Here is a 27,081-nt window from a genome sequence, read left to right on the forward strand (position 1 = left end):
AGAAAAATACAGCTTAGGTTACCTCTCTCTTCTGTCTGACTTACAGAGCATAACGTACATACAGACACAGTCTGCTTTACACACATTACCACAATATACATTTAAAGAATAACTTACGGAATCATCACCATGCATCACACATGCTTGTTTTTAAATACCTGGCACCAACCCTATTAATGGCAGCCCTATTTTAAGGAGCACAATATATGTGTTATTTTTCATGTTGGAAAGAAAAAGAAGCATTATTTTAAACTCTGCCATAAACCTAAGCATCTAATTATACTAAAAAAAAAAAGAAAAAAAAAGTTGGAGTAGTTTCATGGACACTACTTAATTCTAATGGAAGGCAAAAAATGATCAAAGATCTCCTCAGTAACTCATTTAATTGAGCTTCTATTTCGCAATATCCCCAGAATTTAATTTCTATTTTATAAATAAGACCTCAATATTACAATTGCACTTTACTTTGCTATTTTTGCACTTTTATTTTTAAATATAACATTTGAATCCCGGGTTATTCTTTGTAACTCAAAGATAACAAAACTACAAAATAGCAATATAGCAATGAATCAAGTTTATCAGTGACCTGGTTATTACAATTACATTAATATACAAGTTGCTAACTACTTACACATTGTGTTTACATAATTATAAATAGTATCTGATTTATAGCATATATATATATACACACATATACACACATATAAAAATATATACATATACACATATATACATACATATATATACACATATACATATATATATACACATACACATACACACACACACATATATATAAGCAAAAATAAAGGACAGTAATTAACTAAACAAATTATATTATACATAGGAAAAGTATAATATACCTCTCAGAGGTATATAATAAGGTATATAATATACCTTGGTAAAAACTTATTCCTGATTCAGAATAGACATCTTGTTTGAATTTCCAAATAAAATTATCTAATTTATTTAAAGAAAATAAGTTGGAAATTTTGAAGTGCAGGTTTTAAGAATGAATACATTTAATAAACATGAGATGTGTACTTCTAAGGCTTAAACATTATTTAAACATTATTAAATATCACAAATACCTGTAAATGCATTTATAAGTAAAGAATAGAGGTGAAATGACAAAAAATTAGTGTCAAGGTAGGTGTTTTTTTTTCTTTCAAGCTAACATTTTTAGAAGGATGTGGAAGCCATTTCTGACAGGAAAGCATAGCTTTCAAGCATCTGATGCTACACATATTCTCTGTAACCAATTTAAGAAAATCAACCTATACAGCAATTTTACATGAACAACAGTAACAAAAAAGTATGTGTGAGTCTTTGTTTCATTTCTTCTTCTAGCCTGGCAATAGTTAATATCTGCTGATGAGCAGCTACATTCATTTGTAGATTTCCAAGTGCTTTCCCAAGGTGAGCAAGCATCATTATCCTCATTTTTCAAATGGAAAACTAAAAGATTAAGATACTCCCTCCAGATCACACAGCAAGTAGTAAGCCAAAAATAGAACTCATTTTCCATATGTAACACCCAGTTCTGTATCCACTGGACCACACTGCCTTCCCACAAGCATCAGTCACACCTAATCAGCCACATAGCTGAATTTTGGGTGGCACTAAGACGAAGTAATTTTTTAACTCCTAAATTTAAGACTATGCCTTTTCACTTGCTTTACATGTAGAAACTTTCCCGGGCACCCTACTACTAGCATACTTTGTAGAATGAGGTTTCAATTATGCCTTATGCTAGTTACAAATCTTGTAGGGTGCAACAGAGACTGTTTCATATGGGGAAAAAACCTGCCTCCACAGATTGAAGCTGCAAACTGCACAACTGCAAAAATAGCTCTGCTGAACATGCAATTGAGGTCAACAACACAAGCAAAGTTATAAGCATTCACAGGACGAGGATACATGTAGACTGTCTTGTGGCACACTTTCTGCCTTCACCTCCCCACAACAAAACTTCCCAATTTCAATTTGTATATAAAAACACGAGCTTCACAAATATAATGAAAACACTGAAGTCATAGGAAAAATGTGATGAAACAGCAAAGGGATAAGACTTCTTATAGGAGGGCAAAATGGTAAGCTGTAAAAGAGGCAAACGGTAAGCTATAAAAATAATAAAGTGCTATCATGCACTTGTGTTGTCTAAACACAAAACTACAAAAACTTATGATAGAAGATGTGGTTAATATTGAAACCTTATTTAAAAGCATCCTCTTTTGCCTGAGTAAAAATTTTTAAAAGCATCCTTAAGAGGGTATGGATATACTTACAAAAATGTAAAAACTCATTATTTGAAAAACAGTGGTAGTTGATCAAAATCTGCCTGAGAACAATGGGCAGAAGACCACCATTGCCCACAATCTGCTGCTATCATAAGTGGTTGCACTATGTCTCTTCTGTAGCAATAACACGTTAATGTTTCCTCTGATGCAGCCATTCCTGAGGTAAGCTCTCTGACCACAGCTTACACGAATGACAAATGCATATAGTTAAAGAATAATTGCTGCTAGCAAAGCTCTGAAAAAAAAATCATATAGTTAAGAGCATGCCAATAACTATTTGCAAGAGCTACTATTTACTTCTCTACTGTACGATTTTGAAAATTCTTAAAACATCTTATGCTAACCTTTCTTGCAAGCTGCATACCAGACTAGAGCCATTATATAACCCGTTATTGCAGCCTTTGTGTTCCCAGTACTTCTAAGCAGACATGCTTCAAACAGATGCTTCAGAGTCAGTCTTAAGATTTGTTATAGAGGAATTACAAATAACTTGGATGGACAAAGCCACCTAAATTATAAGAGTCTTCACCTCTAAAGACTATGTCAACAACTCAGACATAAAATACAATTTAAGGTTTTCTCCTAGTCTGAAAACACCCTTAGTTAAATACTGAGAGAGTTCATGTTTATTATTTCTCAAGGAATTCTCTAAGTCTGTACTCAATTTAAAATTAAATGTATTTATCACCTGATTTGACAGGTCTGCAGCTTGACCTTGACTTCTAACAAAAGCTATTATTTATTCTTTGTGCATCACCACTCCAAAGAAGTTCTCAAAGTGTAGATTGGTCAAAAGTTCTTCAGAAGATAAAAAACAGAAAATAAGATGATTTACTCCTCCCTTCCTAAACAGTTTCTCTGGAAGGCCAAGTAGTCGGGAACAATAACACATACCATTGGTAGCAACAACTATCATGAAAAAGCACTGAACATATTATATAAAACCTTAGTAAGTGAAGCAGTACCATTTCTACAAATATATCTTAATTCCTTGCTACTTACATACATGAAATGCAGTGTAATTGATACCTGGTCTGAATTGCTGCAAGAAATATTTTTATAAGCACCTTTCTACTACAACAAGAGTTTCCCCCCCCCATTTGGTACATGCATTTTTTGTGATATTTTCCTAATGACCCCTGACCTTTTCCCCAGGCTATTCTATATGGGGCAGGGAAACAATTTTCTCCCCTCAAATACTACTCAACTCAGACGATACAGCCACACACTTTTCCCCTCATCCAACTTCTTTTCTCACCAGAGCTCATAAAGACCTGCCAGCTCTCCCTTGCACCAACACTGTTCTGAACCATAACAGGTTTCTTGCTACCAAAGAAATATTTCCTTCTCACTAATTTTATTCATAAAAGCATGTGTCATTTTTACCAGTTAAGTATCCTATGCAGCATACTCAGAGGTCTCCACATTTAGGAGAGTAGTTGCTTGTCCATTTTTGCCATCTAAAATCCTAATGAGAAAAGAACAGGTGGGTTTTTTTTTTCTCATCAGCTGTGTGACAGGTAGGAACAGATCACTCCCATCTTCTCTCTATTACTAGAGGCTTCTCTCTGTTACTGTAGCTCTCCTCTCTCTCCTCTTGCCATTTCTGCTCAAAATATTAATTACTGTAGCAGATTATAATCCTCCCTGTCCTTAGGTCAGTCATGAGCTTTGCCTTCAATTCCTCCTTTTTCACTTTATAACCCCCGCCTTTTGGGGACAACACCCATTTCCAGTGTTTTCCAGTAAGTGCTTCAAACTGACAGCTTGCAGTTTTCTCTTGCCTCCAGTTTTTCATTTGTACTGCATCTTCACGTATTTTTCAAAACTGCAAATTATCCATCTGAAACTCAATCAACACCAACTGCAGTTTCCTCAAGCACTTAGTTTTGCTGTCACTTGCCTGCATAGCATGAGAATCCCTACAGAAGCCTCCAGTGACCTCAGTTACCTGATTCACTTAAACCTGAAGATGAACCACATGTACTAAGGCAAAAGCACACACACAGATTTAGTATATTTTGCATTCAGTTGGAAGAAGGTTATCCATGAATTACAAGAGAATTTTGTTTTTCCTGGAACAAGCTATAATATGCATGCATGCATTTATATGAGGGGGAAATGTACTGTATGTAAACATGATGATAAAAACAAATGAGCCACAGGACAAAGCATTAGACTGTGCAGTTTCTATTCAGAAATATTTTGGTTTTGTAGGTTTTGCCATAATGTAAAACTGTTTTTGTATTTATGCTTTCTATAACATTCAGCAGCTATGAATTTGGAAGTTAAAAGTTTTCAAAAAGCTGTATCCAATTACAGTGCTGAATGATTTGAATAATAGACTGTTTGACTTATTCCAAGAAAAGTGGCTGCTACATTTCTTTGATATTGTACTTCTCTATTTTTACTCCAAGCTTTCCATTGCCTAGTAATAAATAAATTTCTCACTATTAGTTTGGCATGTGCCCTGCAGTTATATTCACTTTCTCTCCCACTGAAGACAGAAGAAATTTTCTAAAGTATTTTTATAATTAGCCATCACAGATTAAATTCAAAATACTATTTGAAAAGGCACATTCCCACATAAAGTCTTACATGCTAGTTTTCTATTTTTATTTTTAGAAAATTACCTGATGGTGATGAACAACATGGGATTATAGTTATCTAACTACTTGCACACAAGTAAGACTTTTTAAACCATATCGATATAATTTGAAAGAATGAGTTTTAATTTTAGCATTTAATTTCTGTTGCTTCCTGATAGAGAAAACTCAGCGAAGGACCTCATGTACATCTGCAACTATCAGTGGCAATGAGAGCTGAGCCTAGATCTGAAAACTGAATACAGATGAAAATATGTAATCACTACCCAGGCAGAAACAATTAATTCTTACATGATCTGGGTTCCCTCTAAAGTAGAGAGAATGAGGAAAAGCTCCAGTTTCTTTGCTGGTTACCAGACCTCAGTTTTAATGAGGCATTTTGGACAGTCGTCATACAGAACAACTACTCTTCAGCCTACATCTTCTAGCTATCTAACAGCTCTATTTCTTTGTAGTTGTCTTCACAAGAACGGGGAGAAACAGTTTAGCAAATGAACAGTGACAATTATGACAAAAGCAAGGATGAATATGGGAGTGGAATATATGTTCATGTACTGTAGACAATGAAAAAATAAAGACATTGGCAAGCAAGGGCACCTAAGCCTCTGGCACTACAGATTGCTATCTCTAATTTATGCTCAAAGGTGGCAATTTTGAAGTAAAGCAAAGACACCAGAGTAATTCTTAAGCTAATCCAGAGCCAGGCAAACATATGACAACTTGTGTTTTGAACTGTTTAAGCCATAAAGGATGGCAAAGAAGTAGGTGACTGTGGCATGCAATCAAAGAATAACTGCAGCTGTTGTTAAACACAGACTTGCCACCAAACACTGTATTCTGTTCTATAAAATAACATGGAAGAGAATTTCTGGCATCTTCAGACTGTGTGACACATGAATGACTACACATCAGCTGTAGTGACTGCGAGTCCATGGATTGTTACTGGCCTGCTTGAAATTTACATTACATAAAAATTTTCTTCAATAAGACAGCTATCCAACAAATTATCTGAAAGTCTCTCATTTCAACACCAAATCTTGAGGCCTGTAAACATGAAACTGAATCACAAGCAAAGGTCTTCTATTTTTTGAGTCAAATCACTCATGTAGCTCCTTTATTTAACACATATTTGGCGTTGCAAGCTATTGTTTCCTATGGCAGCACAAAGTAGATTACCAGTGACTATTAAAGTTGCAGCATAGGTTCTAGATACCAACCTCATTAGAAACAAGGCTAGGCTAAAAAATACCTGTTTCTCTGGTATTTTGTCTGGTCACTTTCATCCATTTTCACAAGGACATGTAGCCTATGTTATACCACTGCAAATTCTATTTAAATTGCAAATATAAATTGAATGCACACAAAATACTAAAAAGAACCCAAGTGAAAGAGAACAAACTACTATTCTTTCCCACAATAAAGAACACTCTCTACCTTCATGAGTTTGCTAACCTTAATTATATCTATAGTTTTGAGATTCCCTAATGGAAAGTGCTACAAAGAGCTAAGAGAATGAATCATGACATATACTGATACACCACTGATTGTAAATCTATACCCTTTTTATTTGCACCCAGGGGCTATGTTTCAGATATATTTATCAAAAATTACTTCCAAGTAGCAAAATGTCACCATTAGAATCGTTTATGGTAAATAAACAGACTGAGTATTAGCAAGTATGTGACGTTCTTGTAGCTTATTTTTGAAAGTGTAGCAAATCAATTATTTGAAAGACCTCTGTAGTTTGGATACTTAATTTCTGAATTGAAGTTTCCTTGAGGCAAAGAAGAAAATTTGAAAGAGCTTAAAAATCCTTGAAGGCATCCTTCTCAGACATGTAATATTCATACTTTTCTCCACATTTTAGAATGCAATTGCAGATCAAAAAATGCTGCCAGACTTTCATGTAAACCATTTCATATAAGAGTTTTATAGGTGAAAGAACTTTAAAAAAACACCATAATGATGGCCCCAAAACATGTGAAATGCTTAAACTGACATGCACCCTCCCACTTTTTAAAGGCTACTTACATCAATGACTGAAGAACTGGACAGACTTAATCCCTCCAGGTCTGCTGCTAAACTCGGGGACAAAACTGCTGTTCTAGGAACTGCCACAGGAGTTGTTACAGGACAAACTAGAAGCAAAAGGGCAAGAGATACCTAAATTGAAATACGATTTAAGATACTGGGAAAGAAAATGATTTTGTTTTTTTCATTGCACAAAGAAGGTTTTACATCCTCATCTAAATGTTATATTCTTGTATATATGTTTCCAAATATAAGATTATTTAGATTTAAATGTAAGATTCTTCACACATACAGCCCCAATACTCATAAGCAAAGAAAATACAAATACAACTCATATATTTTTTTCCTCTATTTTATCCTTCAGTTTGATACATACTATGTAGCACTTTTTCATTTACAGGCTACATGTATAGTACATGTTAATATAAATTCTGATGTGCTGCACTTACAGAAATAAATTTTAAGAAGGGTACTACAAGCATAGCCAAAAACCAGTGCCAGCTTTATCTTACCCTTCCAAGAGTACCATTCCACTGTTCTTCAGAAATGTGATTTTTAGCATCTTAGTATAATACCATAATTGTCTCATAGATTGCACAAGTGTTGTACAAGTAACATCCATTATTACCAGAGAAAATAAGCCCACTTTAACAGAAAACAAGTCCAGACATATACAAATTCTCAAAGTAAATGTTTTACATGGTGGTACATTCTAAATTTTGAAACAATTTCTCAATTATAAAATGAAGTCTTGTAACAACTGTGCCTGAAAATAACTTAACAGTCTAAGCACTTATTTTGTCAGGAAACTGGTACAATAAATTAACAGAATCAATATTTCAGACATTTAAATTCATTGAATTAACTGATCTGAATTTACACCTTGGGAAAAATGAGGTTGTAATCAAGATACTTACAATCATCTAAATCTAACAGAAACATGTCTTGGTTTTTTGGAGTCTTTCTATCTTGTACTGGTTTTTCTTCTTTCTGTCAAAACAGATGAATATTTCATCTTTCACCATATCAGCAAAAGAAAAGCACTTAGTACTTTTATAAAGCAAGTGCATTTATTTTACTACTTTCATAAAGCAAAATGTATCCATTTTCATGGCTTGGCATCCAGAGAATTCATCTACTGAAAAACATTTGTTTATATAGTTAAACTGAACCTAAATTCCACAACTGAATTTCTGTAGCCCTTGTATACATTGAATATTAATCATTGTTGCCACACAGAAAACATTTGGTGACAGATCAGATACTTCTGATGCGACCATTAAAAAAAAAAAAAGCTGCTATCTCTTTAAGACAAAAGATTTCTGATTTCATATGAAAAACAGATCAAAATCTATTCAGTAAAAATAGGTGTTATTTGCACTTATCTAGGAGCATGGAATTCTGTCCAATTATCTACTGGGATTTACTTAACAGAAAGTTGATTTTTCTCACCAAAAAAGTTTCAGTTTTAAGCCTTGAGATGAGTTCTAACAATAAGAATTGGCTGTACCTTAAGACTACAGAAGTAATAATACCAGTACCTCGACAGAGTATTTCAACAAAATTTGCTTCAAGACCTAAATAAAAATTTCTAAACAAATCTCATAAGAGTAACTGTTGGCCATACCTACCAAGCATGGCTAGACAGTGGTGATTCAGGAAAATCTTCAGTGTTACAGCTCAGTATAGACTGCCAAGAGGGCAGATTATTATAAAGCATTGATTTTTGGATGTAGCCAGAACCATTGTGTGTCAAAGAGTTTTGTCATCATGTTGTCCCTACCCACTCTAAAGCATCTTTCACTTATGTCAGCTGAAGAATTTCTTCTACTTTCATCCTCTCTGGCTCACATACCAAGCAGAAAGCTTTGCCATTTTTTTAGAAATTATGTTAACAGCCTTTAGACCTTAAGGCATTGTTTGTCACCCAGGTTATTTGAAGTAATTTAAATTTAGTCTTTCCAGGAGTCACAATTTCTAGTTTACCTGTTTCCTCTTAAACAGTACATGACAGCTAAATACGCATACAAATATAATTATTTTTCCACTTCTAATAAAATAACAGGTCTAAATAAATCAGTGTATCTATTTAGGTCCATTTATGCCATAATTTCTTGAGCATTTCAGACACTCAGGATACAGATTTCTAGAAGAGCTTGGAGTCAACTCAGCAGCTAGAACCACCTCCTTGAACTGGCAACATAGAATAAAAATAACTCCTCTTATCTCAAGGTGCATTCCCTTTCTTCCAGTCTCTCAGCTTCACAGTCAGTTGCAAACAAATGATAACAATTAATTTATTTTTCTCCATTTTGTGAGAAATTCTATGGTTCTCTCTAAAGAACATGAAATAAACTAGCCAATGTTCTTGCTATTTGAAGCCATTGATGTTAATGACTACGAGGTTTGACCTTGGCTATGATGATAATACTTATCATCCCAATAAATACCATGCCTCAAGCAGACAGTAGTCACTTATATGATCCGTACAGATATGCTTCAGGTATTCTGGGAGAAGAATCATCTTGTGGACTGAAAAGAACAGGAACCACTATTTTTAAAAGTTATTTTAACATCATCATATTTTGATGGTCTTTATCACTATGGTATTTGAGTGTTCTACTACTGCTGATTTAGCTGAAACCTAAAACTCCTCTGGACAAAGAAAATACTACAAAATAACTTTAACACAGTGCTGAAGTTATACCATTTATTTTATGTTTTGTCAAGAATTAGTGAGGGACTCTTGCAAAATCAAGTTTCTTGAATTCCATTCTGCTCAAGAATACCAGACTTTTCTCTTGAGAAGTGTTTCTTAACAAGTCACTAAGTTTGTTTTGGCTACTCCTGTTTTAAATTGGTGAAATAATGACAAACAGTGCACTATTACAAGTTCTACTTGAATTACTCATGTCAGAGACACAATTTTGTGACAATCATTCTCATTAATTCCATGCCACTTTATAGCATCATTTGGTGAATATTTAGCCCTGAATCTTGTGTTTATCAGTTATTTCTAGCACTTTTACTATAAATAATATATGACAACCTTTTTCCTAAACTAGTAACCCTTCAGAAACCAAAACAGACTAAGGAAGAGTTTAGTTAAATGAAAGGCAAATACATTAAAAATATCCTCAGTTTCTGAACTCTGTCCCATAAGATACATATCTGTAAGATACAGTTCTACCTTCCACTCTTACTGAGGTTCAAAGCTACAGCTTTATATTTGCTGAGTATTTCCATAGAGATGTCTCCATCTCCTTTTATTATAAAGCAAATTAAAAGTCTCTAAAAAGTGGCTTAACCCACACAAGAGCCCCACAAGGATGAGAATTTTACACGCTTCGGTACAAGTTTCTAAAAAAATATGAGCCACTGCAAAAGAATCTTCTTATTGTTTACTGAATCTGTTTATTGAAGACAACTAAGATGGACATTCTAAGTCACAAATAATACCAACAGTATGCTTCAGTTTGCTTTTTCTGTCACAAGTACAAAAAGTACACAAAGCTTGATGTGTACTTTTATAAGGTGAAATCCATCCCTGCACTGATATTGCTTTGAATCTACTACTACTACTACTACTACAAAAAAAAAATGTTTAGAAAAGGGGAAAAAAGTCCTTCAAGAAAATGTACTTCTTATACTTCAAAACAAAATAAAATGGTCCTAAAATAAGGAACAAGTAAAAAAATTATTGAACCAATGTGTGGCAAGGAAAACTTTCACTGCACACTTTATCAGAAGACTGCATTTAAATGTATCAGTTTACTATAAAGAACAAGCAAGCAAACAATTCCACCAAACAGAAAGCAAAAACCGCACAAACCTGACCCTACCATCTGGGAAATGTAAAATCCAGAGCTAATTAACTCAAGATAAAGCTAATGTTTAAGTGTGATCATGTCTTATTTCCAACTTCAGTTGAGTGTTCAGTAGAGTAGGCTACTCGTGTGTTTGGGTACTGTATATACACACAAAAACACCATATATTTTCATGCATATCTGTGTTTCTATATATGTGTATGTACATTAATTGTGTACAATTCTGCAGAAAACACCAAAGAAACCTATTTATGTGGGTCCTGCCTACTACAAACATGATTTTTTTTGTTTTTTTCCAAGAAAAGAAAATTTATTTGCTATCTATGACCAATAAATAGCCAATGACTGCAGATATTTCAATTGAGTAAAAAAAGCTTTGCATTTGAAATCAAGACAATAAAAAGGTTCTGATGTGTCTGACATTTTTCTATTAACACAATTTTATTTTTTTTTCTTAAAACTAAGCCTACAATATAACCCAAACAGTTTTCTACCACTGTGGGAAAAGCAGAATACTAAACAAAGAAGTTAAGGTATATTCCATCAAACATTTCTCCATTTGCAATTCATCTTGGTAATAGAGATAGAACCTGGTAAATGCATATAGGACTTGAAGCAGGAGATTTCTCTTGCTCAATGCATAATTCATGTGCTCCGCCTGCAAAGTGTGTAAAATGAGAATTTCACACTGCAGCATGAGCCATGGAGCTGCAGAGAAAAGGCAGATGAAATCATATTCTGCCGTGCGAATTTTATTTCTTATCCTCCCAATATTTATACAAAACCATCACTGACAATCCAAATGCATTGACAGATCACCCACTGTTTCCATTGTGTTAGCACTTGAAAGGAGATCAGGCAGAAAGATAGACAATTTGTTTTTGTATATTTTTTAAATAGTGGATCAGGTTTTTAACAGCTGAGTGACTGTATTATACTTGTAGAAGGAGGTCAACAGTAGCTGATTTTAAAATCCCACTGTAGAGACACCTACTTACACATGCATCATCCTCAAATCTGCATTTCAGCTCTACAGTATTTATGCTTACAGTATAATATGTATCCGAACACCTCAAACTATCCATATCTCAAAATGATATAAAAGACAGCAGTACAAGAGACTGACTTTTCTATTCACTGCAGCTCAATTACAGTGAACACAACAGCTTTTTCAAAACGATTTGTCAGGAGAAAAAGAAAATCCTAAACCATTAATAACATATCCAGGAAAATAATTTGAATTTTTTGTAGTGTATCTTAATACCAGTAAGTGCATGGATGTATGTAAAAATTAACTCCAGTGTGAATGTAATAAAACCTTTTTTATTAAGAAAATTTTGCAGAACATGGTAATGGCATCGAACACCAATATATATCAAATGGTAAACATCACCCAAAACATCAGTGATGTAACATGGTTCATAACGTGTGGCAAACTGAGAAACCATAAAAATAGAGCTCACTAACCACAACTTCTTTTATTAATATGTATTTCAGAAAATCTTTTTGAGTTTTACTGAGAAGGAAATCCTAACGAATAACCTCCCCATATAGACTGCCCAAATTAAGAACACATTATAGCAGAATAGCATAAACAATGTCTTTTCTGATGATAAACTATCAGAATAAAGCATGCATTTCTGAGAGCCTGGCAGAAACCATCTGTTTCCTGGGTGGTCTGAAAGTAAGTCAGGAAGAAAGCAAAAAATAAGTATGTGTGGTTCTTTTAAAATGGGGGTCTGTATATAAGACTTTAACTATAATCTTCAAAGTTTTTTAAAAATAGTTTTTTCTTTCCAGCTTGGTAGGTGGAAGGTTACCATCAGTTACCTCCAGCTATCATTACAGGCCTTAAAATGTGTTTCTCTCAAAAAAACCTATTAAGCTAGTTAGCACAGAAATCACCTTTAATAAAAAATACCTTTGGTTCTCTTCTCCCACCCTCTTACCTAATTACATGTCTAAAAACAAACAAATACTAGAAACACCTGAATACAAGCATCAAACATGGCTTAAATGGAAACTAACTTCAAGGTTCCAGGGAATAATATATACTAAAACAGACCTCCTTGTTCAAGGACACTGAATTAACTACCCCCTGCCCCTTTACACATGACCATTGCTGTTTACAGTTCATCAGCCATAGTTTGTTGCCCTTATATTAAATGTGCTAATTTCTAAATGAAAAAGAATTGAAGGAGCATTTAGCTTCTGCAGTGGGCTTTATGCTGTCTGTTCTTTTCAATAATCTCCTTTTTACTTTTCTTGCTGCCTTGTCTATAAACCCACTGCTATTTGTTTTCATGTCTTTTGTGATGTTTAATAGCTTTGCAATTTTTCCTTCTATCCTTTACTCTTATCAACTCTTCTGTCAACTGTTTAAAAATACTTCTTGTTCCTAACACACTTCCTTTTAGGTGCTTCTTAAGCAAGTAAGACTTCAGAACTACTGCAATGTTCTTTCTCTTAAAATCCAAGGCCTTGACAACTTTCCATTGACTTCAACAATTCAATCCAAAGCTTCTTGGACATTCCAGTTCTCATATTCAGTGCATTTGACTTCACATATTCTGCTGTTTTAAAATAGAAAAAGCTTCTTTATGCTAGCAGTCCTCACATTTCCTGTGAAAGAACCAAACATTTGAGAGAACTGTAATAAAAGAAATTATCAGCATGGTGTCAACATCCTGAGAAAAATGGAAAAATACAGCAGAGATAATATCATATAGTTTGAACATGGCTTTCCAGTGCCTGCTCAGAACTAAGCACATCAGAGTACATATTATATTATTGTGAAAAAATACTGTGCTGATGTGAGAAGCTGCAAACTGTTACAACAAATTCATGTCCCATCGAGTATCAAAGCAGTTTATTCTGAGAGAATTTAAGTTATATTTTTTGTGCTGCCATTTTTTTGGCAAGATCCATTCTGGGTGCTCTAAAAGAAAAGACCTTTGACACATATATGTTACACAGTGTGTTATTTGGGCAGGAAACAATGATCAAACCATGGAGACACATTTACATTTCTCGAGTAATACAGCCTCACTTCATCTTTTGTCCTACTTCATTGAAGAAGGGAACAGATTAAAAATTAAGGTCACAACTCAAGGGTTCTTAGACAGACTTAAAAAGTTACAAAATAAAGATCTTGTACAGTAAAGTTGAAGATTTAGAGAAATAGAGATCCTTACCTCCTTAATGAAAGGAAATACACACCTCAACAGCTTAATCAATTAACAACCTTTCCTCTTACCTGGCCAAAACATACTATTCACCAGCTTCAAGAATTGACAGAAATACAACAAAGGATGTCTATTTTGACTATTCTGCCACCTATATAGGAGTCCTGACTGAAAGGACAGTCAGTGTATTAGACTAGTGCATCAAATGCATTAAGTTTCACTTTATTTTCAGTATCACATAGCAGTATTAAAACAGAAACTTTGGAGCTACAATTCTACCCTTCAACAATTTTTCTGTAAATACACAGAAAGAAATGCATAGGAAGTACTTGATAACAGAAAAGTAAATGTCAGAAATTCTTTTATGCTTCTTCCTGAACAGATTTAGCAAAAATTTCCTCATTTATTTACCTTTAAATGCAAGGTAGGTGGGAAAACAGTAAGCACTTCATGATAATAGCAAAAAAAATTAGTTCTATAACACTAGTTTGAGTATAATGAACTTTTTAAAGCTCTTTTTCTTCACTAAGGTAAGCAATTAAATCTTAACTGACACATGAATGGCTCTATTGCATGTTTTTGCATCTTCACATATTTTGAAACCAATTTAAAAAATATGTATTTTAAACCTTGCTATTTCACACTTATTTTAAGAAAGCTAACAGAATTTGAAGTAACAGAACTCTTTATCCTATCAAAGACCAACAGCAAGTAAAAGCTGATTGCTCATTAGGAATATTAATGCTACTAATCTTTAAATACATCTCAGCCATAGATTCATTAACTGCACTATTCTAAATTTTAACAGAAAATTTTAAAACTAAGCTAAGATTTCTATTAGAACATCTTCAAATGCTTAACAAACAATGTTCTAACATTTGGTTCTTGGTTTCCTTTTCTCTCAGACTCAGGCACTATAGCTATACTTAAAAATTCTATTTTAATAAAATAACCATCAACGTCCACATATTAAATTTCACCAGTTCAACAACAACCTAAAAATTAATATAAAAGAACAATTAATTTTATTATAAAAGAATAATAGACTATTAGAAAAATATTATGTTCTGAACTAGATTCTATTATTCTTCTTCATCTATATGGAGTAAAAATAATATGCAATTATAAACTGAAATAGGGGTTTTGGTATAAAAATACTCTTACTTGCCTAAACTATCAAACTACTTTTTGACTGGTCTCTCAATGAAAAGTAAAAATATTTTTTTCATAAATTCTATTTAGGTATGCATAAAACTACTACCCATCTTCATTCCAACAGAAAGAAACATGGATGGATGGTCAGATGCACATTTCCACATTTTATAGAGGTTTAAAAAAAAAGTGTTTTACCATACTAACCTTATTAGAGGAAGCATTTCTAGATTTTCCAGACTCAGAGTCACTTTTAGAGTCAGATTCTGACTTGGAGCTTGAAGAACATTCTTCTGATGAAGTGTACTCTGTATCAGAGGAACTGGATGTCCTTCTCTTTTTGGAAATTCCCTCTGCTTTCTTTTTAATATCCTCTGAATCACTACATATTTTAAAAAAATGTTAAGAGATATGTAAAACCACCAAAGGAATCTGCTTAGGCAAAATCCTACATCAGCATTTCAAAGTTTTACTAAATGAATTTTAAGTCATTATTTCTCCACAATAGAAGACACAGCTATAAATGAAATAGTTTATTTAAGGCTACACAAAATCATTCTATTACACTACACAATACACCATCACATAGTCTAAACCAGTGGAAAAAGCCAAACAAAATGTGAATATATGGAATATTAAAAATATTATCTGCATGCATCAAGCTTGTGACATTACGAAGAAGTGCAGCCACCCTTTTAAATAAAGATGTTCTCATATTATTCCACCTATGAGGAACAGAGTTTTGGTGTGTCATCTTTTTTACCGTAATATTGCTTTAAAAATCCCCAATTAATTTAGTTTATTCCTTTGTTCATTCTTCTAAATAAAGCCACACCACCTAGAAATAAGATCTATAATGTCCACAAACAGCTCAACTCATTAAAGTGTTTATACACAAGAGCTGTTATAGTCCTACACCTTTGGTCATATTGAATCCCTTACAACTTCAAACACAGTGTTCCTCACACAGTGAAGTTCTGTTCACCCTACCATTGTTGGATTACATTGGTCTGTGTTAATAGCTACTGAGTATTATCTGCCTTGGTCACATCTAATAATACTTTAAATACCAATTAATAGATTACCCTTTTTTCTCAGGGGGAGTTACTACCACAAGAAATGAAAATTGTTTTCTAATAGTTATCATGGAGCAGAAAAATTAATATTGCATATAGAAAAAACCCTCTGTTCTTGGATATGCAAACGACTTCCAAATCAGGTGTTTCATACACTACCTGATTCAGCTCCCTTCCCAAGACAATAAATTGGTTACTGAAGTGCTTGAAGGGTAACAAGGTCAACAATAATTAAACAAATCTAGACCACTCAACTATTAAGAGTCCTTTTGGACTCGTATTAAATTGTTACATGTATTTGCTTAGCTTTAGGAGCAGTACAAAAGAATGCACAATGCTGCATTACTGTTTCAGATTGCAATGTTTTTAGATAAAAAAAATACAGAGAAGGAGAATGAAAATCCAACTTGACAGAGATCAAAATAAAGTCTTCCTCTTCTCAAGAACTTCCTATGACTGAATTGTCTAAATAAAATTTAATCAAAATTATTTAAAATCAGTAACATTTAGGCCATGCCTACTCATGCAACTGAACCTAAAACTACCTCCCCTAATTTTAGTCAAAAGCATAAAGCAGCACATTTGGAGCTTGCAAAGCTAAAAATGGAACATTAGTGCACAAAAACAGTGTAATGTAGCATATATGATTGTTAAAATCACAGTGAAAAATAGGTACTGAAAATAGTTTCAGTAGGACAACATTTAAAAACTTGAGGTCAATGACTTAAAAATTCACTACTATATACTGTTCAAAGTTTCTTCATCACAACAGAATTATCTATATTTCATTCTCTGCCTTTCAACAGAAGCTGTAGTTGCATTAACAAATAAGTTGTTGTGAACCCATTATACAAATGAAGTTGCTTTTCAATAATTTATCTTTAGCTTAGCTTTAAAACTAGATTTGAAGATTAAAAATGTTACTTTACTGCACATCAGCCAGTTTTGATGGGTAATAATTGTTTATCTTACTGCTTAAAATTTCAGATGTTATTCTAATGAAAAGAATTTACTGGTAACTAGCTTTTTAACTTTGCGATGATGAAAAGCTTGTATTAATTTAACCTACAGATTTCATTTGTTCTGAACAGGAAAAACAATATAAATCACTTTTAAAATCATTAAATCCTGACTTAAATTAATAAAGTCATAATTAGGGCATTATGCTGTGTTTGTTATGGAAGTGGCAAGGCGAGCTGCTTTAATTACTGTCTGTAATAAAAGGAGCAGAGTGTGTACTGCGCCCCAATCAGTGCTGTCAGCCACGACTGAGCCGAGCTGCAAACTCATCAAGTGAGCTGGCAGCAGACTACAAAGTAAAGGGCGACTGTGTCTGCAGAGGCCGCTTGCTGACAGCAGTGGAAGAAACAGATTCACACAATCCAAGGTATTAGCCCCAATTACTCAAAATTTTAATGATACTTTAACACATGATAATGCTGTTGATAATAGGCAATCTTAAAAGTGCTAACACTTAAATATCTTATGACCGTTTCCCTTCACAGCCCTTGCCTCTAATATTTGGATCATAATCTTTTTAATATAACATTATTTAGAAAAATCAATTGTCTTAGTTACATAATGGCAAAGTGTTGAAGGACTTAATTTTAGCTCTCAGCAAAATTGCGGCAAAAGGTAATTAAGTGTTTCACACAACTATTTGATCACTTATTCAGCCTCCCAAGGTTACATCAGTTCTCAACAAGCCACCCAAGATTTAACTGAAGTCAGAAATTAATTCCAAATGTAAGAGTAGTCTGATTAATGAAAGTAAGAACTAGGTTCATATACTGACTATTACTAACTAGTATACACTGACATCACTCCTAAACCAAAACATGCCCAAAATAGCCTAATTAAAGGCTTGGCAGTCTGCTAGCAGGAAGAGTGATTTATAAGATAGTATCACAAAAAATTAAAGCCAGACAAACATATACCTACCTTTCATTGACAGCTCTACATGTTTTCTTAGCAGCACTTTCTTTGCTGTCTGATTCACTGTCAGTTGATTCCTCACTGGGAGAGGAACTCCCACTACTCTCATCAGTGCTGCCTTCCTCTTTATCTTCCTTCTCACTTTCACTGTCAGACCCACTCCCTGAAATGAAAATAACCCTTACAATTTTGATCTAAACATCTTAAATAATTTATAGTACTTAATACTTAAATGGTATTTTAGAAATCCAATTTTGTTTTAAATTAGACAATGGTTTGCTATTTTAAGATCCAGCTGCAAGTTTTAGTATTATCTACCCTGTGCCAAAAGCATGGAAGAGAATTACTTTCCCCATATATGCACAAAACTTTGTTAGTTAAAACCCTGTCTTCTTCAGCCTACAGTATTATACTTTTTCAACTTAGAAATTTGAGTAATAAATTAATTGCATGTAGATTCTTCAAAGTTACATAACCTTATTAGGAGCTGGAGATGACCTCAAATTTTCTAGTCTTTACATTCACTTAGCTGCAAAATTATCTTCTCAAACAGTTGCTTAATTAGATAATCTGTTCTTAAATACCCATAGTGACTATGATTGAATCACTGATTTAAACAAATTATTAATCCACTAATCAATCACAGAGATACCAAATACTCAAATATCTGAAGTAAGTATGTTTCTATTACCTCAGAAATCACTAATTTCAGTGATACAATTCTTAAACATTTTTGTATATTTCCTCAGCTTAGGAACTGGAAGGAAGGAGCTCCATGTTTGTAGTTTAAGATGTCCCTCTTCCATTCAACTCGATGATAATAATTCTTTCAAGTCTAAGGTCTGGCCCTGAGAGAATTATGGACTTTACTACATCTGAAATATACAAACATCTTCTGAAACAGATGTCTTGGGGGACTGCCCATCTGACAATAAATGGAAGAACAGTTAAAAGAACCTCTGCTTACTTAACTTGATTGGTAGCTTCTTGGTTACCTTCTTCATCAATATCCCCATTATAATAAACAGAAAACACTATGCAGAACTTCAGAGAAATACTGTAACACAATTTGCTGAATAAATCTCATGAAAGAATACACGATTTAACTAATCTGGCCATTTATCAGCACAGTGGCACATGATATCAAAACAATTCTTCACCACCACCAAATTCCAAAAAACCGTTAAAATTTAAGGTTCCTGACAACCAAGCATCTGGGCACTTCTCCTGCAACCACTATGTGCTTTCAGCTATAAGTTACAAACTCTCCTTACTCATACTAGACTCCAAGGAAGATAAAAATAGCATGCCAGCTTTTTTACCTGGGAAACAAATCAAAGACTAACTTATTTAATATAGTGAACATAAAATTTTCCCCCATAGTTATTGAGTATATATACAGCTGTGGCTTTGTTTGCAATTTTTTTTCTATTTATGTACCAGACAGTTCTGAAGACACAGTTTTCCAGGCAGTGAAAATGCAGTGCTTTCCAAACACTTACCTGATGAACTGGTACTGGCAGACTCATCTTCCTCCTCTTCTGATTCAGAGTAGAACTTTTCAGTAGGTTTCTCCTTCTTTGGCTTGCCTAGAATTCCAGTCCATTCCTTTGCCTGTAAATAAATTTCAATTTAAGTTTACTTTTGCAAACAGCAATACAAAAATATATACACAACACACTGAATAAAAATTCAGAGTTGTGGTATTAAACTGTTGCTAAATAAATCATCTAAGCAAGTCAAGAGAAGCTATTAAACTTCTCTTACTTTATACAATTAGGAGAACTAGAAGTTTGGTATATACACCTATAAAAGGTGAAAGATGTCTATTAGGTAGTCCAGAAAAAGATTTAGTATGGTAGATTAAAAGCATCAGTAATGATAAATAAATTTCTATGCCAAAAGATCCTTAGGTCTGAAAGTTTTATTTCTGGATCCAGCTGACTATGACTAGAATGAAGGTTAAATAGGGCTAGTCACCACCTTTATCATCCTAAGTTTTAAGCAGAAAACAGACACTCTAGGTAGACAAAGACAAATTTTATTTCATTTTCATTGCAATTCTCCAAATAAAAGTAATTTTTTATCACCAAGAGAATGCCAAAATGAGGCAGTATTTTCCCCAGACTTTTTTTTCTCCATATACCTCTATGCTACTATAGAAGTAGTGTTAAAATTCAGGACAGGAGAAAAAAAACAAACTGGCAGACAACTCTATCCACCATGTGATACAGGTCTGCCTCATTGACTGATCTCATCTGGAATAAGACTTAAGTTTTGAAATAGGCTCTAACAATGACCTGCAAGGCTAAACAACTCTAGAGACACACTGGCTTCTTCTTAAACAGCAGAAGCTTCTAAGGCTTAAAAAGCCAATATTCTTTTGGCTGACAATGACAATTTGCATGTGGATTGCAGCTTAACTCAGCTTTACTCACATATGCTCCGTAGGCACATGAAGTATTAGGGAATCCACAAAAATTAATGAAATTGACATACCCTCCGAAGAAAATACTTGCAAAAAAACCCCAACATGGCTGAAAGATTTTCCTGTTTGCTTTGAGGTTTAAACAGCTGGAGGTAGATTTTTTTTACTATTTACTTTTTTTACTATGTTGTTATTCCATTTATCAATTTCTTGCAGTACTTTTGGTCTTATGGATGATAGTACCTCCACATGTCCTTCCATGCCAACCCTGTAATTTATAATCCTCTGTTTGAGCTGATTATCTAAAAATCTTCCCATAAAAGCTTTCAATAGTTTGTCCACAAATAGCACTTTTCCTGAAATGTATGTAAGAAGGTAGACATATTACAGTACTAAGGAGAAATGCTTGTTCTACCAGATTGCTGACCATTGGTTTCTCTAAGTCAGACCAATTTTTTTCATTTTCTTGCTCTTTGTGTGTAACATCTCATAAACAAATTAATTAATCTATGATTTCCTGAGAAAGTTGGCTCATTACCAGGACTGCATGCTTTTCTGTATGTATCTGTTACAATGCCATGCCTCCAGGAGCACCATCAGCACACTATATACCAATACAATTACATTTCAGCTATTTTCAACAGCTTTCACTAGCATTGCAGTAGGACTCTGGTACCTGATAAATAAATCACAACTCTGGTACCAAAACATGACTTTGCTTCGGAGTTTACACTACGTAACAAAAAGCTATTGCTAGCAGATGATGAGCCCGATGTGTCAACACATGATTAGTGCACTAATAGATGACATTTTCCTATCACATACTTTCCTAATGCTCTTCAGACTATCTGAAATGTAAACCCTCATCTCTTTCAAACCTGAAACTTCAAAACATCCATAATCTAATCCCCTGCAGCTGCCTTTTGTTGTTTGTATTATCTTTTTCCTTTTGCTTTTTTTTTTTTTTTAGCCTTGGATTTTCCACAAACCAACCTCTTAATTTCTGACTTTGGTAGTCCAGCCACACCCAATTAACATATTACAGCAGAGTGAGATGAAATATATGAAATTAAAAGTGAGATGGAGAAGAAAAAGGCCTACTTACTCCACAAATTAATGCTGAAGTGGCCTACAGTTTATCCACTTCTGTCATTTAAAAGAACTAGCATTAAGCAAGTTTACAAATGCTCGATTTCTAAGATAAAATAAGCAAAAGGGACATTCCCTTGCATCAATGGATTTCAACAGACCACAGATAATATTTAAATAGTAGTAGTTTTGGGCTAATACACTGTATTCACAAGTGCCTTCAGCAAAGTTGCTTTCAGTGATGCTGACATACCGACTCAGCCACATCAACATTTCGGACGGAGGGGTCAGGTGCCACCTCTGGCCAGTCAGACAGCTCCAGGTACCCAGTGGCTCGGCTGTTCAGTGTGTGAGACAAGGTGCCAAGCTGGAAATGATCCCGATCTATTAAAAAAGCCAGGGGAGGGAAGAAATACACAAACACTGTGAGCTCTACCACAAGGAGCAATCTTAATCAGGGCTAAAGGTAATTGCCATTGTATTACCTCAAATGTCATGGAATAAATATAAACTAGGAAGCTCTTCATAGGTCAAAAAACTGATTTCAGTCCATAGATTACAATAATCTCCCCCATAATGGTCAATAAAAAAGCTAATCAGTCAGTGTGTTTAGAGGTGTTGCTCTGAAATGTAGCTTCTCTAAAAATTACTTTACTGTGAATATTAAGAATGACAGCACAGTTAAACAATCCATATACATGTCTTGGCACAAACACATCCAGAATTTTAATAGTTTTTCTTCAAAATGGAGCTCTTTTTAAAGCTTCAAAACTAGACCTAAGTAAGTATGAAAATTAAAACGCAAATTGTCACAATAACAGAGTAATTTTAATTTAGATAGCCTGATAACCTTTTAATTTGACAAGACAGACAATGGATCTTACTTATAAAACAACACACAAAATGCAGAGGGAAAATTATGATTTTGGAGAAAAAACATCTACATAGATTCAGTTTACTTCAGATTCATATAATATTTGCAGTACTCACATTAAAAATCTTCTAATAAAGTCCAGATAAAATCCTAGAGCTATTTTCCTAAATTGAAGAATAGTTTTCCTCAAAAGACATACCTTCTGTTACTTAAATAAAATTTAAAATCCACATGAATATAAATAGATCAGTTTGCCAGGGTTTATCATTAAAGAAATGCACTGTGCACCTTGCTTGCTGAAAAGCAAGTAAGCAGACCGAGCATCCTTGCATATTAATCTTTTCTATTTGCTAAGTGACACAATTTGTGAGAGTATTTGAAATAGAATAAGCTGCCACATTCCTTTACACAATGAACATTTACCAAATGATTTTGGCAGTTATACCTTTAAAAGGAGACTCAAGCAATGGGGCAGGTTTCTGTGCCAGAAATATTTTTTTGGCATATTTGCTTAAAGCTCCACTCTTCTCATTCGGAACAATAAGCTGCCTAATAAATCTTGTACGGTCTCTGATGTCGTAGCTTTGATCATACTTGCCTAGATTTAATACATACTGGGTAAGCAATTTTGTCTGTGGAAAAAAACAGGACAAGAACAGAATACAAGTTATTTATGATTATTGATAACTCTGGATAAACATATTTAAAGAGGTAATAAAAATGAATGGTTATGTCAAACAAATGTTGCTCCACAGGGAATATGCATTTCTAAAGCTGCAAATGGAATTCTGCAGCCAAAGCACATGTCCTCTTCTGTATTGGGGAGGTGAATGCTGAGTACTGAGAAGCAGCCATGTGCTAGATTATTAAACTGCTGAAGTGGAAAGAAAGGCATCATTAAAAAAATAATCATATATGGCAAACCCGCTGAAGGGTCTACGTGAGGATAATGAATGTGGAAATACAACTAAAAACATGGCACTCAAAACTTAATCGGAAAAATATGCAGGACATCAAAACATCAGAGGGTATTAGGGGGCTGGCAAACTGCTTCTGCTGAGGTGTGTTTTATGAAGAGATACTGTCCCTGGCATAAGCAGTGTCTGCACTCTGACTGCACTCAGTTACTTTATCCTGAATTATGACCCATTAAAGCAGACACATGAATCACTGAACTGGATTACTGCAAATTATTTGCAGTGCATTTAGCTGTTACTTTTTCATAAAAGCAAGCTGCTGATGCCCTCTAAAAACCAGGATAAAAGACTTCTTCCATTTTTTTCTTGAAGCTTAAAGCCTTCAGTAATATCGGTCATTTATTTATTTATGTAAGAGAGTGACTTATACTATCACAGGTTTTTACAGCATAATAACAGCTTCCTAATTTGATGTTTGAGAATATTAACATTTCCTAAATAATTATAAACCTTCAGATCATTTTTTGAGCTAAGAAAATAATGTAAGAAAGGAAGGATATAGAATTTTTTTTCTATAGAAAATGGAAATAATGTACTGTAACCAGAACAACAGTTCTGAATAGACTGGAATCCACTAGATTTGAAACATGTATGCCACTTCTTTTATATGCAACCAAACAGGAAAAAGAGCAGAAATTATATACCATCCTAATGAAGTAAATTTTGGTACTCCAACTCAGAATGGAAGCATAACACAGGGTTAAAAACCTATCATCATGAGTGATTTATCTGCTTTATACAAAGAAACAACCTTGTGTATATATATGTTTATCATGCTCCTGCTATGACAATAACAGAGTTTAAATCTTGTGAGCAGAAAAATATGTCCAAAAAATCAGTCAATTTTTATATATGACATTTGCTTAAAAAAAGTTCAGATTAATAATTTCAAATTTGAGGATGCAAGTTGAAGTTTTCTTCTGGAGACATAAAAATGCTTTTTCAGAATACTGATTAACTCCTGTAAGTGAGATTCACAAATGTAAACAGAAAATGGTTCCAATTTGAACCCCATTAATGCAACATATGCAAGCATTTAAAAAATAACCTATGGTACCAAAGAGAAGAAGAAATTAGACATTAGAATAATGTAACAGCATAGTTTAAAAAAACTGCCAATGAAATATTTTTTGTTTCTTTTTTCTCTCTGATACCCAAGAGTGACTCTGTGAATTTTTTTTTTTAACTTGAGGTACTGTCTTAGGTCTGGGAAAGACAAAACTTTCCCATATGTATTTCACAGTTTATTGGCAGCTAATTCTGTATGAGGGTATAAAATTTTAAACAACTGCATCAGACTGAGCCTACATAATCTGCACTCATGCAGGACTTACGCTGCTCAATCTAAATGGAATTGGAAGGGAGGGTTCCCAGGTAGCATGAATTAAACTAAATGAGGGATACCTCCTGCAGCCTTTGCCATCACTTCTCCACTGTAAAACAAGACAAGACTCCTTGCTGTCATGCCAGGAAGCTCAGGAGAATGGATCATAAAACATGATGATCTTAACCTGTGAATTGCTATAGGGATGGGAAAAGTTGAAGGCCTTGTCACAGTGGGCATTTTTTCAGTGAGTGTTGGTGAAATTACCTAAAGACAAATTAGACAGATATAGAGTTGATCCTGAAAGATTACAGTTCCTTTAATGGAATAATTTTCTCCATGATCCTCTCCCTTTTCTGTCCCCTAAAATATCATTTTTATATTGTTCAATACAGAAAAATATACAAAAAACTGTTATGCAAGAATGTTTTGTGTCTGCAAGCAACCTCTTTGCAATTATCGTATACACTCTAGTTTTCATGGACACAGCGAGGAAAAGCAATTTTAAAAATTTGTCTTATGGTAAAGCAATCAAACAAGCAGAAGACCTTTTCTACGTGGAGGTTGCTAATAGAAACAATTATTTTTAATTGAAAACAAAAAATAAACTAACGAATGCACATGAGTTTTTCCAACAAAGGAGCTTTCAAAAGAAGCTGAAAATCATTTCAGCAAGCACACTGATTTGGTGAAACATGAGATTCTGCATAGCATGACTGCTTCCTAGAATAGTGACAAAGTATTCTGATCTGTGATTTCATGCATTTATTATGATATGTCAATATTTCCTGATATCTGGACATGCACATTATATAGGCATAATATAATTTCTTTTATCCTCATACTGCTGAACCCATTATTATTTTTTGTACACGTTGTTTTGGCTAGAAGAGTTAGGTTTAAGTATTTCTATAATACAATCATCCTCCAGCAACATTTCTAGAATTTTCTAGTTCTAGACAATAGTTCTATTTAAGGATTTAATGCCTATCCTATATTAGCAGAAGTTAATTTTTTGGTAGATCCCTACTTGAAAATTCTACAATATAGGTTTTACCAACAGATGAAGCTCTACAGTGAGGGAGAAACAGTTATCTATTCACTCCTAGATATCATTAGCTTTTAGTAACCTGATTCTTTAGACACACAAGATAAGGCAATTGTGTTAAACCACGATTGACATATCTATTTACACCCTACAACTACTTGGGACTTTTTCTGGTGGGAGACCTACTATATTAGACAGCAGAAACCCATCAAAATATCTTTATTCTTTCTGCCATATGCAAGAAATATCTAAGGCAATATGACATATTTCTCTTATATAAGCTCCATTTAGACAGCTATCTAGCACATCCAAGGTTTTATGACCCTAAGTGTTGAAAAAACAAAGCAAGTTTATAAAATAATACAGACAACCAGAAAGAAGCCTGCTTCTAATACATACCCATGCAGATACAACTGAACCAGAAACTTCCTTAAATTATAAACAGCATTTGAAAGTTCATGAGATGATCTCAGGATTTAAAGTATACTTTAATTTTTTGTAAGAAATCCTGAATGTTAAAAATCATTCCTGTGAATGTGCTTCACTGTTTCTCCATATACTTGAGGAAACCATAATCAAATAAAATAATGTATTTAGAAAAAGGGAATAAAATAAGAAAGTCTTATTTCCTCCAGAACTTTGTGCTTTTCTCCAAACAAGACTTAACAGATGAGTTCAACCTGCCTTTCCTTCACCTGCTGAAAGAGCTCTTTTCATCTATTTGGTCAGCACTGAGTGCCCTCTGCCATTCTACTACCACTTTTCAATAAAGTGAAATTTTATCTTTGAGGTTTTCACAACTCCAATAACTTTGGATAAAACTGAAGAATTTTTCATAAAATTACTATGATATGATATATCATATCATATATGATATGAAATATGATACGATATGATATGATATGATATGAGACAAAAAACATGGGACTGAGGAGAGGTGGTCAGACTGACAACAGAGCAATCAAGTCTACAATATTTGACATCATATTTTAAAAATTAAACTGAAAAATGGCTGGACTTTTTAGGAATGGAAGTCATTTCAGGAAGTAATTTTAATACTGAGTTAGTAAAGAAGAGTTACTCCTGGAAATAATCATGAAGATATGGAAAGAGTGTTTCCAGCCTCTAATGCAAAACCCACAGTATTCTAGTTTGAAAGGAACTTTGAATCAACCCACGTCACCAAATCTTCACTGTTAGAAATTTTATGTGAATACCTTGACCACTT

The 27,081-nt window shown here is 33.8% G+C and overlaps 1 protein-coding gene across 7 annotated transcripts in view; it reads right to left on the minus strand.

Annotated features, from left to right (window-relative positions):
- The window catches only part of AP3B1 (adaptor related protein complex 3 subunit beta 1), a 156,776-nt gene that overhangs the window by 46,589 nt on the left and 83,106 nt on the right, over positions 1-27,081 (minus strand). For all 7 annotated transcript variants that reach the window (XR_015280900.1, XR_015280903.1, XR_015280902.1 and 4 more), the window contains exons 16-22: positions 22,950-23,136; positions 21,884-22,014; positions 19,616-19,727; positions 18,120-18,276; positions 15,310-15,484; positions 7,855-7,927; positions 6,938-7,044 (exon numbers count right to left, since the gene is read on the minus strand). Coding sequence is in view for 2 of the 7 variants with exons in the window: in XM_023944629.2 (XP_023800397.2) it covers positions 6,938-7,044; positions 7,855-7,927; positions 15,310-15,484; positions 18,120-18,276; positions 19,616-19,727; positions 21,884-22,014; positions 22,950-23,136 (942 nt within the window). In the remaining 5 variants the exon portion in view is untranslated. The remainder of the gene's footprint in view (positions 1-6,937; positions 7,045-7,854; positions 7,928-15,309; positions 15,485-18,119; positions 18,277-19,615; positions 19,728-21,883; positions 22,015-22,949; positions 23,137-27,081) is intronic.

The sequence above is a fragment of the Cyanistes caeruleus genome, chromosome Z (assembly GCF_971803275.1).
Source record: "Cyanistes caeruleus chromosome Z, bCyaCae1.hap1.1, whole genome shotgun sequence".
NCBI lineage: Eukaryota > Metazoa > Chordata > Aves > Passeriformes > Paridae > Cyanistes > Cyanistes caeruleus.